General features: G+C 53.7%; 1 protein-coding gene across 2 annotated transcripts in view; it reads right to left on the bottom strand.

Annotated features, from left to right (window-relative positions):
• SHANK2 (SH3 and multiple ankyrin repeat domains 2) overlaps positions 1–18,246 on the bottom strand; it is a 509,904-nt gene that overhangs the window by 384,124 nt on the left and 107,534 nt on the right. For both annotated transcript variants that reach the window (XM_038563628.1, XM_038563629.1), the window contains exons 7-9: positions 11,383–11,534; positions 10,253–10,420; positions 715–831 (exon numbers count right to left, since the gene is read on the bottom strand). In XM_038563628.1, coding sequence (XP_038419556.1) covers positions 715–831; positions 10,253–10,420; positions 11,383–11,534 — 437 coding nt within the window. The remainder of the gene's footprint in view (positions 1–714; positions 832–10,252; positions 10,421–11,382; positions 11,535–18,246) is intronic.

Raw genomic sequence — 18,246 nt, 5'->3', positions numbered from 1 at the left:
GCACAGCTCCTCACCTCTGCATATCCCAGCAGACACCCACCCTGGGTGGGAGTTGGGGGGAGGTACGGGCAGACTTTACACCTTCAGCCAGGGAGGATGGAAACTAAGGATCCCCAGCTCCCCAGGTCTCTTTTGGAAAGAGTACAGTGTGGGGGCATGGTCTCTGGGGGGGAGCAGACCTGTGCTTCAAGCCCAGCTCTGGCTCTGTGACCACTCCCTCCTCTTCCCCACGACTCGGCTTCCTCTTTGCTATAACAGGGTAACCAACTCTCATGGCAGCCGGTGAAGACAGCACCTGTAGGGGCTGGTGGTGTCCCCCGCAATTCCTCCATGAAGCCATAACCCCAATGTGAGGGATTTGGGAAATGGGTGTTGGGGAGGTGTGGCGGGTTCGGGGAGGTCCTGACCTGACCAGATAGCCCCTGTCCGAAGAGACACCAGAGAGCTCCTGTTCTCTCCCCAGCAAATGAGGACACAGATAGATGGTGGCCGTCTGCACCCAAGAAAGAGCTCTCGGTAGGAACAGAATCTGCCAGCACCCTGATCTGGGACCTCCAGCCCCCAGGATGGTGAAAGTAACTGTTAGTTGATCCCCATCTGTGGGGCTGGGTTCTGGCACCTGTGCTGACCCGGACATCACCCTGCAGGGCACCCAGCATGCGGCCGTGCAGGGTGTATGGGGGAGAGTGTGCCCACGCGTGAGCCCCCACTGACCTGGTTGTAGAGGGCACAGATGTGCAGGGCAGTGTTTCCCGAGGCGTTCTGGGCCGCCATGTCCGCCCCGTAGAACAGCAGGTGCTCCAGGTGCTGCACGTGGCCATACCTGCAGGCCTGAAACAAGAGTCCACCTGTCAGTCGGAACAATACACTCGCATCTCTGAGGTCTGACACATGCTTGGCCACATCCCCCAAACCCCCAGGGTGGCCAAACACAGCCCACCCACCATTTTGGACCAGTGTCCCAAACACGGGGACACCCAGTGTCCTGAACCTTGTGGGGGGGCGTCCACCAGACCCCTGGCTGGGGATCAGGGTGGGGGAGCTCATCACAGGACCGAGGACTTATGCTGGGCTTCTGGCAGCAGGTCTGTGAGGATCCCTAATGCTCTTTTCACTCGGACCTGGGGACATGAAGCCCAGACACTCGGGGGGTCTTTCCCTGCCTTGGTGGCCAGCCCCACGAAATCCAAACCAGGATGCTCCATCCGTGGCCCTGCTCATCCCATCTACCTCACCCAGAGAGGGGGCATTGAAATAGTCAGAGGGGCACTGCTGTGTCCAGGGAGGGAGCTCATGCCGGCCTCCAGGCAACAGGCAGCCCCACTACTGCTCCAAATGTAATCCCACCCCATGGAACATTCAGGAGGAGGGGGCAGGCAGCCCAATAGTGAATTATCTCTCTCCCAGAGCCCTGCAAGGGGGTGACATGTGTTCTCCATGAACCAACACAGCTCTGGGATCAAACAGATCTGCACCCAAATCATGGACTTTCCATTTTCTAGAACTTTTTCCCCATGAGTCTATGTCATCACGTGGAGACATAAACCCTACATTCTTACAAGAATGTTCCTATGAGAATCGCATAGGACAAGGGACCCCAAAGGGCCCCCACAATGCTCAGCACCAGGCAAGCCCCCGCCCATCGCAGCTCACGGGGCACCAGGAGGCCCTGAGCTGTGACCGCTCGGGCAGGGGGTTCAGGGCATGCTGCATGATACCAGGGCAGCCCATGACCCGGGGCGGGAAGTCAGTTCCAAGCAGCCCCCCGCCCCATCCACTCTACTTCCCAGCACCTCAAGAAAGGCCAGCATGTGGCCAGCGATGAGCAGCACTGAAGCACCCAGCACCACTGGGAGAGCCACTGTCCCTGTGAGCAGTGACAACGTGGATGGGAGACGAGAAGGCCAGGGAGCAGTGTATGACCTACACTTCCCAGGCCAACTGTGGCCACTGAGGCACACGGCAGGAAGGGCAGGAAGGAAACAGGCCTGGCGGGGTGGGGTGGGCAGCTCTCACCACTGCACATCCCGGATAACTGGGGCAGACTGCGAGGTCTGTACCGTGCAGGGTCGGCGGGAAAGAGCAACACCTCGCCAAGTAGCGGTGGGGAAAGGTGACGGAAAAGATGCTGGAAATCTTACTGGGATGAAGTTAAAGAGAAAACCCGAGAAACATCCACTTATGACACTACGCCTCCCGTGGAGCGAGCTCACCAGTGTTCATGAAGCAGGTGGTTCCCTGGATACCGCTGCTTCGACCTGCCTGCCCTCCCCTCCTGTGGCAACAGCACCTGCACTTCTTGGGGGGGCCCACAGCCCCACTATCAGAGGTTGGGGGGCCTGCCCCGCCCCACTGCTGCCACAGGCACGGCCCATGGGCCTGGACAACCAGCACCAGGGATCCTGTCAGTATAAGGGATATTATTGGGACAATGGGCTGGGGGCGCACAGGGTTCCTGTGAGGACCCAAAGCTGGAACATGGGTCAGAATTCCTAGGAAGCTCCCATTCTTCTAGGAAGGCCAGCAGAAAACCTGCAGGACCCCAGAGCTGCTGGGGCCCCCAGCAAAGAAACAGGGGTACAAGGGAGAGAAAGGGAGAAGGAAGGCCAGACGTGAAGCCAAGGACAGACACACAGCCCGTGACAGAGCCCTCCGAGCTCCAGCCACGCATGCACTTCTCAGGATATAAAGCTTGAGCAGAACTTCGATTTTCCCTTATACCAGTTTGAGCTGAGATTTCTGTTCTTTAAATCCAAGGAGCCCGGGCTCATTGGCTCTCCCCAGAGGATGAGTGGGGGAAACCCCCTTTAGTGGCCGTGACAGCGAAATACCAAAGGATGCTAAGACTATTCATGAATGGGGGAGGCGGAAGGGGACCCTACATAGTCTCACAGGCCCCACAAAATCCTAGATTACAGAAGGAAAGAGAGAAAACTGGCAAACTCCACCTGGGAGGGCGGTCAGATTGGACGTCGCCGGTAACGGACAGTGGTCACCACTGTCGTTCACCACGTGCCTCCCGTCACCACCACGTTCACCACGTGCCTCCCGTCATCCCCGCCAGCAGGATGAATGCCAGGAACATGATATCACTCCCATGACGTTCCTGCCAAAATGCACTCCCTGGACCTCATCGTGAAGAAACAGGAACTCAGCCCAAGTTGGGAAGCAATCTCCAAACTGACTGCCCTACAGTCTTCGCAGGGGTCCCAGAAGGAAGGCTTCCATGCGGGGTCCCCGACGGGATCCTTTCAGGATCAGGGACGTTATTGGGATGACCGGCAAAACTCAAACACGGTCTCTGCGTGAAGGTACGTGGGGTTCTCTAGAACTCTAGCACCTCTTTCCTGAGTTTGAAACTGATATAATCCTTTACAATTTAGAAAAAGAAACAGGCACTTGTTTGACAGAAGTACCTCAAAGCTCATCAAAGCAAGAAATTCATGCAGCCCCAAGATAAAGCTATGCTAACTCTTCCCCTCACCACCCCTTTTCTTTGAAAAGAGTGTTGTGGCCTCTGGCTTCAAGAGATGGCTTCCAAGGGTGCCAGGGACACCTGGGTGGCTCAGCTGTTGAGCGTCTGCCTTTGGCTCAGGGTGCAATCCTGGGGTCCTGGGATCGAGTCCCACGTCAGGCTCCCTGCATGGAGCCTGCTTCTCCCTCTGCCTGTGTCTCTGCCTGCCTCTCTCTCTCTCAGGAATGGATAAATAAAATCTTTAAAAAAAAAAAAAAAAGACCTGGGGCTCATCCCAGCTACACCAAACACCTGCCCCATCAGTAGCCAACCACAGAATTTGGTGGAAGTTAAGAAACAGGGCGCTCCTTCCTTCAAGCGCTTTACTGCCATCTGCTGGACACCTGCTGTGACACATCCACCACCCCAAGGGCAACAGCAGATGCAGAGGCGCAGACCCCACCCCACCCCGCTCCCCAGTCTGAGTTGTGCAATGCACTTGGAACGCAGCAGAGTTCATTGCATTGCAGACGAGCAGCAAATGCTTCCGTTTGGTTCTGTGCCACCAACAAATTTATTTAAACCCACACCACACGTAGGCATTCCTCCTATCTGTAGCACGTGCCTATAACGTGAGCAGGAGACGTCACCACCAAACGGTTAGAAAACAATACTCCCATCCGTTCAGCCCATTTTTGGTCAGGAAGTGAGGTGCCCAGCAGGACAGACACATGCTCTTCCCCCAAACACACGCACGCATGGCTTGTGCAAATGAGTGTGTGGATTACAGGCCAACCAGAGAGTGGCCATTTCTGGGTTGGCCAGGTTAGGAGCTGAACTGTGTCTTCCCAGATGTCTATGTTGGAGCCCTGACTCCCAGCACCCCAGGATGGGACTGGATCTGGAGTTGGGGACTTTACAGAGGTGGTTAAGATTACATGAGGTCACTAGAGTGGCCCTGATCCAGTGTGACCAGGATCCTCACAGGTGGAGCCATCAGGACACAGACACGTATGGAGGGATGACCCTGTGAGGACCCAGGGAGAGCGCACACACACAGACCTCAGGAGGACCCTGGCTGCCTGCGCCTGCATGTCAGGCGCAGTGTCTGTTATATAAGCCTCTTGTGTGTGGTTCTTTGTTACAACTGCTCTAACAAACAAATGTAATCAGTTCAGATCAACTAATCTGTAAGTTTCAGCCTGAAATGATGACAGACAAAATGTGTCATGCTAAGAGTTCCAAAAGGAAAGAGGTATTTTGACATCTATGGTGCCTGTCCACTTGCCCCATGGAGTCCACTGCTCTTATAACATGATTTCTGGACATAAGACATTTCTTGCAGACTTACTTCCATCTGGGGTATAACACGGGATCTGACCAAGGGGAGAAGGTGGTGCCCCTGCCATCCTGGTCTGGGGTCTTCACCCATTCCTTCCCTCGTGGTGCCTTCTCTCCTCTCATCCCCAAGAATCAGGGCTGGTTGGAAAGACAATTGCTTAGTGGACCACAATCCCTCTGCAGGTCGACGACAAACAGATGCATTGATCACTTCTCAGGAATCCTTGCTCATCTGGGGCAGGGTAGGGACATGAGATACGGATCTGATGCCCCAGGTCCATATGTAGCAGACCCCCAAAGCAAGGTGAGGCACCTTCCTGCAGCTCCATTTCTCAGGAATCCTTGCTCATCTGGGGCAGGGTAGGGACATGAGATACCGATCTGATGCCCCAGGTCCATATGTAGCAGACCCCCAAAGCAAGGTGAGGCACCTTCCTGCAGCTCCATTTCTCAGGAATCCTTGCTCATCTGGGGCAGGGTAGGGACATGAGATACCGATCTGATGCCCCAGGTCCATATGTAGCAGACCCCCAAAGCAAGGTGAGGCACCTTCCTGCAGCTCCAATGGCTGAGGCCCTGGGGGCTCGGCCACTTGAAGTGTGGAGTGGGAGCTGGAGCAGCAGCCTGGGCCAAGTGGGTGTGCTATTAAGTTGATTCCTCCACCTAGCAGCTGGGGGACCCCACTCACTCATGCCCTCCTCCATAAAGATGCAGGTAACTGTGGCCTTCTGCATCCAGGAACAGGCTTCGATCAAGGTTCTGCAGTCCCCACCTCAATGGTTGGACATGGGTGTGCTAAGCCCAAGCATCATGGGAATGTCATTTCCAGGCCCACTTATGATGCAGCAACACCACCTCCCCAGGCCGCGGACAGCATGTGCCCATCACTGCAGCCGAGCTTGGATGCCCCCACTCGACATGAAGCCCTCCTATCTGCTCTGGTTAGAACTGGCCCCTCTCTGTGGGGGCTCCCTGTTTAGACCTGTTCTCACGTGAGTCCCAGGTGCCCCTGGACATGATAGACAGTGCACAAATAAGGCCCCAACTTTAAAGATGACCAGAGTCCACGCCACCTAAAGGCTAACTCCTTCAGCCAACACATATTCAGTATGTGTGTGATGCACGGGTGCAGAGCCACCATGCATGGCTGGGAGCTGGTGACATGGCACCCTTACAAACAGACCTGGCACTCCAGCATGCCACGAGTGCCCTCGGGAACCTCCCCCGGGGCCTGTCCCCCTTCCATGGGGACTCCAAGGACTTGGAAGGGAGAGCTGGGGAGGCGTGGGGATGAGCCTGGTGAGGGAGGGAAGCCATGGCTAAAAATAGTTAAATTTCTTTAAGATGAAAATTCCTAATTTAAAATGATGATAATAAACAGCAACCAATACAAAATTAGGATGACAAATACGTCCTTCAAATAACTACCGAGGACATCAGATGAGATCTAGAGCAAGGCCTGTGAGCAAAGTAGTTAAGTGCTCTCTGACACCTAGTTTTTCTTGTGACAACGGTGGGGGCGTGGCCAAGAGAGGATGACATCGGTGGGGGCGTGGCCGGGCAAGGGGGATGCTGATGAGGGCGTGGCCAGGTGAGGAGGACACTGGCAGGGGCGTGGCCAGGAGAGGGTGACAATGATGGGGGCGTGGCCGGGCAGGGTTGATGATGAGGATGAGGACAAGGATAGTGCACTTAGGGGACAGCAGGCACTGTAGGAAGTGCTTCAGGTGAATCTTTCCTTTAACTGTCTGGAGATGCTCAGGTGACCCAGGCAATGTTGAGGGGCTGCTAACTCGCAGGCTAGAATATGCAGGATTGCCTGCAGGAGAAGGGAACCCCCCTCCTCCCTGAACAGTCAGAGGACCTCAGGGAGGGAGGGCAGAAGGAACGGAGGACCCTTAGGGGCCAGTCACACAGCAAGGCCAGCGAGAAGGCGGGTGGAAGCCAGGGCAGCTCCTCCACGGAGCTGCTGTCCCTGTAATGGGGGCGGCCACCCTCTCCAGAGCCCCCAGCTTGCTATAACATCCTGGAGTCCCGACACAGCTTAACCCACAGGTGCAGGCCACGCCAGGGTGCGGGGAAGACGCACAGGGGGGCAGGAGCCAGCCCCACCCCACCCCAGACTCTTGATGTTCTTGGGTTCTGGAAATGCATTTGGGTGTTTTTCATTTTCTTCTTTCTGCTTCTTGGCACATTTTCCACTACTTTCGTGTTGAGCCCTTAGGATCCTCTGAGTAAGAACTCAAGAGTTTGCAGACGAGCCTTACACAAGAACTCACGCTTCCGGAGTAGGCCTGCAGGGGGCGGGCTCCCCAGGCGCGGCAGGTGCGGGATCCCACTGGCCTCCCTTCACAAGCAGGTCTGCCCCTGCCCTTGGCCACGGTGGCAGGCAGACAGCGTCACCACAGGGGACCCTGCATGGCCACAGCCAGTTCTGCTGCAGGGTCCCCCACGGGTGCGGAGCCAGGCGGTGGGGAGGGAGCCGACCCCACTCCAGGGCACGAGGCAGACGGTCTTCAAACACAGGACCGGAGACCCCAGAACTCCAAGGTGCTGCTGCTCACTGTGCAACACTCGCCTCCTGTTTCCTCCAGCCATGAACACGCTGTCACATACAGGCAGTTCTGTGTGCAAGTCTAGAGGCTGTGACGAGAGAAGGGCCGGGAGTGGACTCAGCTCAGGAAACTGCTCACCCTGTGGCCTTGGGCAGGTTGCTCACGGTCTCTGGGCCTGTTACCTGGTCTGAGTAGTGGAGGCCAGCAGGTGTCTGCTGGGGCTGCTCCAGGGTGTGAAAGATGGGCCAGTAGAGCTGATCAGGACGGCGTGGGAGCCGACCAGGTGGTGAGGGTCTCCGAGGAGGACTGCCTGGGGGTGCTGCTCTCTGCTTAGCCTCTGGCGTCCACCACCTCACTGCCAGTCCTGGCAGCGCAGATGAAGCATCAGGGCTCAGGAGGCAGGCTGTGACTTGGGTCACTTCACCCAGATAATTGAGAAGCTCTAGGAGCAAACTGTCCTTCCTGGATGGCATGGGAAAGAGCTCCCAGCCAGAGGGCAATGCTCGATCCTAGAGGTCTGGTGGCTTCCATGCTGGCCCGCTCTGAATCCACGGTCAGGGATGGACCCTGGCCCACGTGGGGGCCAGAAATCAGGGCTGCGGCCTGCACTGCAGGAAGCGACAGTCAGGAACCACCCACCCCCCCCCAACACAGTGATGCTTCATGAGGGCGGCTGGGGGCCAGACCATCACATGCACTGGAGAGGAAGTGGCCCTCAGACTTGTAGAGGGTGAACCCTCCAAAGTTGTGGCCCTGCCGCAGGGTTCAAGCTGTAGCGACTCCATTTTTGTATCCTCTGCATTTCTGATGCCCTGGCATCTGGGGCCTTGCTGACGCTGGCCGGCCTGTCCTCCCCAGGCAAGTGCATTCTGACAGCACAGGACTCGCCCAGAGGGCAACTCTCAGAGGCAAACCAGCCCACGCACAGCCCTGACCCCCACCTGCCCTACTGGGTGGTTGCCCGCAGGGCCAGAACTCACCTGCCCTGGTCAGCCCAGGGCGGGTCCCAGATGGCCAGGGTCGGCCCCGTGCACGAGAGCCCCTGAAGTTATCCAGACCAGCCAAGCCTCAGCCTGTTCATCCTGCCCCACCTGTTCTATCCTGCAGGCACCACAGTGAAGGCTCTTGGGCCCATTTCTCTCTGGCTCTTCCTGCCTCTTGACCCAGCTTGGGGCTTCCCCATGGCCTCCATCGCACGTCTGCCCCCCTCTCAGTATCTGTAAGGAACACACCCTCTTTCCAATGGCAGCCGAATGGTACATGAATGGTATTAAAGCTACATTTTTATTTTATTTTATTTTTAAAGATTTTATTTATTTATTCATGAGAGAAACAGAGAGGCAGAGACAGAGGCAGAGGGAGAAGCAGGCTCCATGCAGGGAGCCCGATGTGGGACTCGATTCCAGGTCTCCAGGATCAGGCCCTGGGCTGAAGGTGGCGCTAAACCACCGAACCACCCGGGCTGCCCCAAAGCTACATTTTTAAAACAGGGTTTGGGACAGGGCAGGAAATGACCCTAGAACTACCTGAAAGCACTCAGACGTGCTTTCTCACTCAGCCACGGGGGCCAGAGTGAGAATGGGGCAGGATGGGCAGAGAGAAGGCTCAGCACTCCACTTACATTATTAGATCCTTCCCATGGCCGAGGGCACGGTGGGCTCTGCTGACACCCACTTTACAGGTGAACTAATGGAGGGTGCTCATTGCTTCTCCCTCCTCCAAGGTCCCATCCTGGGTGTGGGCTGCTGGGGGCGGCTTCCCGGAGATGCAGCTCACACCACAGGAGGGAACTGGATGCCTCTCCAGGCTGTAAGGATGCTGAAGAGCCAGCGCTGGCACAGCACACAAAAGGCCAAGCAGGGTGGACCTGCCTGCACCCCACAGCCCGCACGTGATACCTCAGCACTCCTCAGCCCTGTGACACAGGGTAGTGGGCAGCGGGACATGGTCCCACCCAGACTGGGTCAGCATGTAAGGCCCCAGTGGCTGAGAGAGGTGGACAGGTGGCCTGAAAGGTGATAAAAGTCTCTGCCCATCTGGAGAACAGTTCAGAGCCTCCCCTGTTCCAGCCCTTTCCCCTCGCCTTCCCGGCCCACGCTCCCTGTGTGCTCTCCCAGACCCACTGTCCACCCTCCTCTGCCCGGAGACTCTGACCAAGAGACTCTGACCTCTGGGCCCTCTGGTTGGCCGGCACACACAGGGCTCAGCCAATGGAGGGCAGGAGAAGAGAGGCCAGGGCACCCCCTGCCTGCGTCCTCTCCACCACCTCGGCTGTCCCTGCTTCTGAGACCACAATTTCCTCCCCTGCCTTCCATCCATTAAAGACTCTTCATCCGAGCAATCAGGGGGATTCTATTTCTTTAAAAGACTGCAGCTGACACAAGCCCTGGTCCCACTGTTGCGAGGTGGGATCAGGGACATTTGTGCCCTGTGCATGGAAATTGGGCATCGCACCAGATCACCTGTATCAGAAATCAGGCATCACACTGGTCTCCTGTATTAGAAATCACGTAGGGTAATCACACCAGGGTTACCTGTACGCAGAAAGCACCTGGTGCCACACTCTATCGGGACACCCAAGATGCTAGACACGCAGAGAGCTCACAGCTCCTGTGAAGGGCATGTTCACCCCACAACACCAGATGACTCCTCCCCTACTGAATGCAAGATGGTTGCCTATCTTTCCAATTTCAATAAAGAGCTCAGCAATGTGTATTTCTAGGTAAATATCCCCATTTTTAAATGCTGGTGACTAACCCAAATATTTTAGAAACTGCATGGGTCAAACAAAATCCTGGGAGGGTGGGTGTGAGCTGTGGGCTGCCCTGCCAGATTTGGGGGGTAAAAGGTTAAGGGGAGGTCTGTTACGAGTCAGACAGGTGAAGAGCAACCGTGTACCCACCTGGTGGATCTCGTGCCAGCCATTCTCGTCCCTGCAGCACACGGCGGCGTGCTCATGGAGCAGGAGCTCACAGCAGTAGGGATCACCCCCAACGATGGCGGTGTGGTACAGGGGTGTGAGGCCATAGCTGTCTTTGTAATCTGGGGATGCTCCCAGCTCCAAAAGGGTCTAGGAGGAAAAAAAAGCATCAAATATAGGTATCATGACCATTTCTGCAGGAAGTGAGTCCAGAAAGAAGCATGAGGGTCACTGTCCCCCAGACCAAGGCGAAGGAGGGTCCTGGGTTCCGGCACTTTTCCCTGGCCTCCCAGAATCAAGCAGGTGCCAACGTCATATAGTGAGGTTTCTGGCCTCTGCAGGATGTGTGTGCATCCGGGAGGCCAGGAGACACTCTGCAGACACACACCTGTGGTGCCCCGCTGACCCCTTTGTACCAGCGGAGAGCAACACATGAGGTGGCCTTCGTAGAAAAGAGAAAAGGTGTACTATACAAGCCAGAATTACAGCATAAAGGCATCCCCGCGTGCATCCTGAGGGCAGCAGCACTACGGAGGGCTGTCAGGAACGCTAGATTCCAGACAGAGCCAGCTGACAAGGTGCAGCCGACGTGAACTCGAGAAATCCGTGCCTTCCGAGAGAAGCGTCGGCTTGGGGGTCAGGCCCCAACAGTGGGTCCCCCTCCCTCCCTACTGGGGCTCTTAGAGGCCCTACACATGCAGGGCCAGGGCACGTAGAGGCACACAGGGCAGTGGGGCGGGATGGGGGTAAAACTACACCCCGATCAGGCTTCCAGAGAAAGGCTTCCAGCAGCAAGGCTGGCTCGGGGCCCCTCGGGCTGGATGCACAGCCTCCTCCTTGGGATGGGGGGTGGCGTCAGTGCTGCCCTTCCTGGCTGAAAACACAAGCCTCTGTCTGAACCAGAGGGACAGGAAAACTTATATAAACACCAAATTCTAAACATCCCAAGAAGAGAGGGTAAGGGGCGCAGACTAAACTTCTCAACCCCAGTGGGGACACCACTCAGGGTCAGCTCGGTGGCCGTTGTGGGACGGGAACAGGGAACTGGCGGGGATGTGGGGGATCGGATGGTGAGGGGGCGTCCCTCGTGTGAGACGGGCTCCAGAATGTACCTTCAGGGCCACTTGATTCCTGGCTCGGGCGGCTTTGTGCAGGGCGGTCATCCCATCTCTGGCGCGGAAGTCCAGGTGAGCCCCGCCGTTTCGGAGAGCTTTGATCACCTCTGTGGGGTCATCCAGCTGAGCAGCTAAGGTCAGCGGGGTCTCTGTGGGGCCCAAACACACACACTTCAGCACCAGCATGAGAAGATGGCCAAGGCACCGGGCTCACCAAGCCACGTTGAAAGTTTGAGCTGGAAATACCCAGTGGGGCATTCGGGCTCCCACATGCCCGTTACCCCAGTATCTGCGCAGTTAGCCTGGCTCAGGCAACCCTGGTGACAATGGTGGTGACACCTGGGATCATGTACAAATCAAAATGAGGGCAGAGACAAGAGTTTCCACATTATTGCTTTGGGGGCAGTGAGTCAGAAGCTGCCCACTGCCCTCGCCCCCAGGACCCTGAATCCCGCAGCACCGGGCAGGTGCTTCTCTTTGGGACCGGTGACCTTCTTCCACCCAGGGATGTACTTAAAGGTCTGAAAGGCAGATGCCCGCCTTTCTTCGTCTCAATGTCACGACATTTATGGGCATCTTGGAGGACACTGAGACTCAAGCTGCAGGCACACGAAGGTAGGCGAGGTGCGGAGTCTGTGACCCGGGGAGGTGCGGGTCTGGGTGGGCAGAGACCTGAACGGGGTCAGCACAACAAACAACCAACGACCTGCAGGAGGACTGGGGCCGAAGACCTGGGGACAGAATGATGGAGCCCACCCCCATGGGAACAAAGTGAGGAAGGGTTCCCCGCCACCCGTGCAGCCAACCCTGGACCGTCTGTCACTGGCCGTGACGGGGATGTCAGTATCTCATTAAATCCACCTTCTCGGGGCACCTGGATGGCTCAGCGGTTGAGCATCTGCCTTTGGCTCAGGTCATGATCCTGGGGTCCTGGGATCGAGTCCCACATCGGGCTCCCCACACGGAGCCTGCCTCTCCCTCTGCCTGCGTCTCTGCCTCTCACTCTCTCTGTCTCTCATGAATAAATAAATAAAATCTTTTAAAAAATCCATCTTTCCTCCCACTTGGGCTCCCGAATGCCTGCCATCACCACTGCTAAGCAAGTCACACTGTCCTGATGGCGTTCATCTGAGAGGCTTTTACCTTCTAGAAAAGTGCCAAGAGCGCTACAACAACATGCATGTCCCAGGACCCAGAAACACTACTGGCTGATGATGAGTTGTTCTGACTTCAGGCTTTTGAGAATAAAATAACCAGGGCATCTGACCTGAAACTGAACTCCCTTCTGGTTGTACCTCTGTCATGTTCCTGCGGTCCCCAGGAAGGGCAACTGCGTTGTGAATTCAGCTCCACGACCCCCACCTAGCCTTAATTCCTGGGCTTATTATCCACAAATGAGCACTGTTTTGAATGCTCTTTAAACTCGCCATGGGAGAGGCACCTGGGTGGCACAGTGGTTGAGCAACTGCCTTTGGCTCAGGACACGATCCTGGGGTCCTGGGATCGAGTCCTGCACTGGGCACCATGCAGGGAGCCTGCTTCTCCCTCTGTCTATGTCTCTGTATCTCTCATGAAAAAATAAAGTGTAAAATAAAATAAAATAAAACTCGCCGTGAGAATCACCCTGCACCTGGATGTGCCATGGTGAGGGGCAGAGTATTGGGGGTCGAGAAGGCATGGAGTCAGGCAAGAGCTCCACGTGTGGGCACAGACATGGAAATGGGGCTGATGTGCAGACAGATGCAAATTTGTGTAGAGACTAGACTCCCACCCTCTAGAGAGGAGAGAGGGAACTGTTAGGCCTTCACCACTTTGGCCCAGGTGGCATCGCAGCCACAGGTGTTGGAGGGCAACAGTGAGGTCTTGGGTCCTGGGGTGGCTGGTAAAGGCGGTGAAGGCATGGAAGGCCTGATCCTTGGGAGCCACCAGCATCTATGCCTCAAAGTCAAATTTCTTACAGCAACGAGAGGAAGAAGTCAGCCCCTCAAGTGTAAGATACATTTAGGACTGATGCTCATCTGGCACAAGGTCAACCCTCAAAATGATTAGGATTCTTCTTTCTTATTTGGTCTTCCACACACGGCCAATGCAAAAGGTAGGTGCTCCAGAGGAGATTTTAACTTTATACCATGATGTTTCATAGCCAACAACCTCAGCATCATTTTATAACGGGGACATCGTCTCAGAGAGGGTGGTGGCAAACATAAAACTGGAACCAAGGCTGGGGTCATACCTCTGACTCCAAATTACAGACCCCTTGGGCAGAGCCACGCGCTGGGATGGTGCTAGGCACGTAAGTGCTGATGAGTAGATACACGGGTAAAGAACGAGGCACCCCACTAATGGTAATGTGTCTTAATGTCCAAGAGGGGGACCTCCAGCCCTTGGACAACACCCATGACAGGTGGTACCTTCCTCAAAGAGCTCTCCCCTAAGGACGTGTTGCAGACTTACCATGTTCAAACCTGACCAGGACCCACTCCAGGGAGGTGAGGAGATCCCTCCACCTTACATGCTCCTCAGGAAGGGGACATCGAATGAGACTCCACATGAGGCTGATGGAACCATCCCAAGAAGACGCTTATCCATCACCTGCAAACCTGTGACCATTAGGGGCTTACTCTGTGTGACTGATGACCATGTGACCACTCCTCTAAACCAGCCTGGGACCTGCATCATAATTCTTGGAAAACACTCCTCGGATTTAGCATTTTGAAATTACTTCTATTTTAATAAATATACTGGAACCTCAGCAAGTATAACCTCAAGATGGCCCCAGTCTCTCAACCTCAATGCCCAGTGGAGTAGAAACTACTCTGATCTTTTCAGAAAGTCTTGAACACATAATACTTTCTCCCCTAGAAATGGCCTGGTGGCATTTTTGCCCTAGGGAACAACCAGCCATGCTTTGAAAGGCACTAGCAGGAAGGTTTGCAGGTAGGAGATGTGGGAAATACCTGGACGCATAGCACAAGGACACCTGCTACTGGCTTCCAGTCTGTCCAGAGCGGGGAACAAGGTTCAGCAGCAAGAAGCACGCGGCAGGAGAGGTGTGGAAGCACAGAATGGCTGTCCACGCCTGCAGGCTCAGCGTGCTGCTGGCTGGAGTGTGCACACCCCATGCCCTCTTGTGTTCCTGGGAGCATCTAAGTGCCAGACAAAGACCTCAGAAACCAAATGTGTGGGTGGGCAGCTCCTCCTAGAGAGGCAGGGACTACAGGCAGCAAAACCCAGCTCTGCTCCTGGAAGGCTGGATGGCCTGAGCAGGTCTCCAAAACCCTCTGGGCCTGTTTCCTCCCCTGCAAGGTGAGGGTTAAAGCAGGACCCACACCTCACGGGACCTTGTGAAGACTGAATGCATGCATCCTGTGCTGGATGGCGCCCACCCCAGGGAGCACCCTCAGACTGGCAGCCAGAGCAGTTAGTCTCAGGAAGAGACACAAATTTTGCTCTCTTCGCTACATCTTTTTTCTCTATTTTGACAAGCCTGTGCAATGACTTGATTACTTTACAATAAAAAAAAGTAATTTCTAAAATGAACCATGAAGCCAATACTTATTAGCATTCCCACCCCCACTGCAACCTGGACCGGCACAATCCCATGTGACTTTCTCAGCAAGAGACAGTCCCGATTCTCCTAAAATGTGGAGCAAACGAGACAAATATTCACACACCTACTAAGTGCTCCACTCTGTACTGGGGACTGTGGCTGTCCCAGGAGGACAATAAGGTACAGTATTCTTGAGCTTTTATAAGATAATGGATAGGTAAATAGATTGCTGGATGAGGGGGTGGGTAGATGGTTGGATAAGTGGATGAGTGGACAGATGGTTAGAGGAAGTAGGTAGATGGATGGATAGAATGTGTGGGTGGGTGGGTAGATGGTGAATGTAGGTGTATGGATGGATGAGATGGGTAGGTGGATAGATGGATGGATTGATGGACAGACAGATGGGTAGATGGGTGGATGGATGGATGGATAGATGGGCATATGGTAGGTGGATGACTGGATGGATGGAATGGGTGGGTGGGTGGGTGGGTGGATGGCTGGCTGGACAGACAGACAGATGGGTGGATAGATGGATGAGCATATGGTGGGCGGATGACTAGCTGGCTGGGTGGGTGGATGGATGGTGAATGGGTAAGTGTATGGATGGATGAGTGAATGGATGAATGGATAGGTGGATGGATGGATGAGTGGGTGAATGGGTGGATTGATAGATGGATGAGTAGGTGAGTAGATACAGGGTAGGAGAAACAGGGAAGGAGAAAGGGAGAAAGAAAATGAGATGTGTGAGTGAAAAGATGGACAAGAGGGTACGTAGATGGAGATCATACATACGCATAGATAATTAAAAATGAATAAAACGGAAGATTACTATTTGGACTCATAAGTGACAGAGAGAGCGCAAACTGTGCACTCAATTACCTTAGTGTTGTTTTCTAACATAAAATTCATCATTAAGTTATTCATAGTTGAGAGATGATAGACTCCATACCCTCTGCCTGAATGCCTCATGCAAAATATCGCAAGTGGGAAAAGCCTGGCCTTGCATCTGAACCTTCGAGCTTCAGTGTAGGCTCAGCTATGACTTTGACAGAGAATTCCAACCCCACAGGACCTGATTCCCCATCTGTGGTGCAAACACCACCCTGTCCAGCCCAAAGTGAGGGGAAACAGGGGGTCACGGCTTTGAAAGTGCGTCCTAATGAGAAAGCTCTCACCAGTGTGAGGACCAACAGGATCTACAGTGACAGCACAGGTAAGACTCACAGCACCAGCTTAACATGGAGATAGATACCCTCCCCCACCCCAAGACATAAAAGGGACAATATTCCAGTGGGGTCAGGCTTCTGCCATCACTCACATTAAGCTCACTTTCCTAACACGATCCATTTTATGAAAACCTGTATCTCTAAAAACATGAAACATCCCTTCTGCGTCAGACTGAAATTTTGCCATCCAAAATGCAAAACTGTGGACACATTCCTTGACCAGAAGTTTCAGGAAAAGCCATTCGTGGTTGTGTTTGCTAACCCTCTAGGGGAGAAGTGGCCTCCAGCTGGAATATTCTAAAAGTCCACATGATGGGGATGTCTCCTTCTAAGGGGACACTTGAGAAGTGGAAGCAAAGCTAGAGAGGTGAGGCTACATCCCTGTCCCATCTTCTGCCCTTCTCTCCTCTCGGTCAGCAGAAATCTGACATGTCCCCAAACACCATAGTCTCAACAGCAAGAAGCCTCACTACAGCACCATGGTGTGCTCATCCCCATCTCTGTGACAAATCCAGTGACCTGAGATCAAATCTCAACATTCGCAAGGACCAGAGAGAGAGGAGATTCAGAGATTCCTTCCTCATGACCTAGATCTGGTTCTCACATTTGGGCAGGAAATAAGAATCATCCAAAGAGCTGGTTAATACAAAGAATGTGGACTTCATTCCCAGAAGTGATTCAATGGGACTTATCACTCTGCACCTTTAATAGGCTGTGGTCCACAGGACGTGCTTGGCAGAAGAAGGCTAGTTCACAGTGGCATCACCTGGCCCTACGCCCAGATACTACTTTAATCAGTGTTGGTATGACCCAAGTATTAGGACTGGTAAAATCTCCTTATGTGGTTTTTAACATGAGAATCATGGCTCTGAACACCTGCTAACTCCAATGTTAGCAGCATGGGCACGACCTGGGAGCTGGTTAGAAATGCAAAATCTCAGGGTGCTGGGTGGCTCAGTCAGTTAAGCGTCTGCCTTCAGCTCAGGTCACGATCCTGGGGTCCTGGGATCGAGCTGCATGTTGGGCTTCTTGCTTAGTAGGGAGTCTGCTTCCTCCTCTGCCCCTTCCCCAGCTCATGCTTTCTCTCATGTGCTCACTCTCTAAAATAAATAAAATCTTAAACAGAAATGCAAAATATCAAAAGGAAAGAATGAATGAATGAAAGAAAGGGAAGAAAGGAAAAGCAAAGTAAGGCAAGGCAAAATCTCAGGCCCCCTCCCGATTTTCGGAACCAGAATTGGCATTTTAGCAAGATTCCCAGGTCACAAATGGACATCAAGTCTGAGATACATGGGCCTAGGGCACAGTTCTCCCACCTGATCAGGTATGTGATGAGTAAACAAGCAAATCCCCCAAAATGGTGCTGTCCCTCATGTGAGTTTACCACTGTGTTTATAAATTATACGTGACCATGGGGAAGTAATGGTCTGTTTAACAAATGGTGCTGGGACCACTAGATTTCCACATGCAAATGAATGAAGCAGAGACCTACCTCACGCCATATACAAAACTCCACTCATTAATGGCTTATAAATGTAAGAACTACAACTATCAAATTGTAGGAAAGAACAGAGATTTACTCCTATCTCTGTAACCCCGAGTTAGGCATTATTTTTATTTACCTTAAAAAATATGACACCAAAAGCACAAGTGACAAAAAAAAAAATAAACAAATTGGACTTTATAAAATTAAAAACTTTTGGCCATCAAAGGGCACCATCAAAGAAGTGAAAAGACAACCCAGAGAGTGGGAGAAGATACTAGCAAACCACATATCTGATTAGGGATTTGTATCCAGAATGTATAAAGATCTTTCATAACTCAACAAGAACAGACAAATAACCCAATCAAAACAGGAGCAAAGAACCAAACAGATATTTCCCCAAAGATATACATATGGCCAATAAGTGCATGAAAAGATGCTCAGTATCACTGGTCATTAGGAAATGCAAATAAAACCAGAGAGAGCAGTGACTTCATACTAAGACAGCTGTCATAAAAAGGAGAGGTGACGGCAAGTGTTGGCAAGGCCGTGGAGGACTTGGACCTCCCGCGCACTGTTAGTGGGACGTCAAATGATGTAGA

This window comes from Canis lupus, chromosome 18 (genome assembly GCF_011100685.1).
Source record: "Canis lupus familiaris isolate Mischka breed German Shepherd chromosome 18, alternate assembly UU_Cfam_GSD_1.0, whole genome shotgun sequence".
NCBI classification, from domain to species: domain Eukaryota; kingdom Metazoa; phylum Chordata; class Mammalia; order Carnivora; family Canidae; genus Canis; species Canis lupus.
The sequence above is the reverse complement of the archived record's forward strand: the minus strand, read 5'-3'. Positions and strand labels throughout refer to the sequence as shown.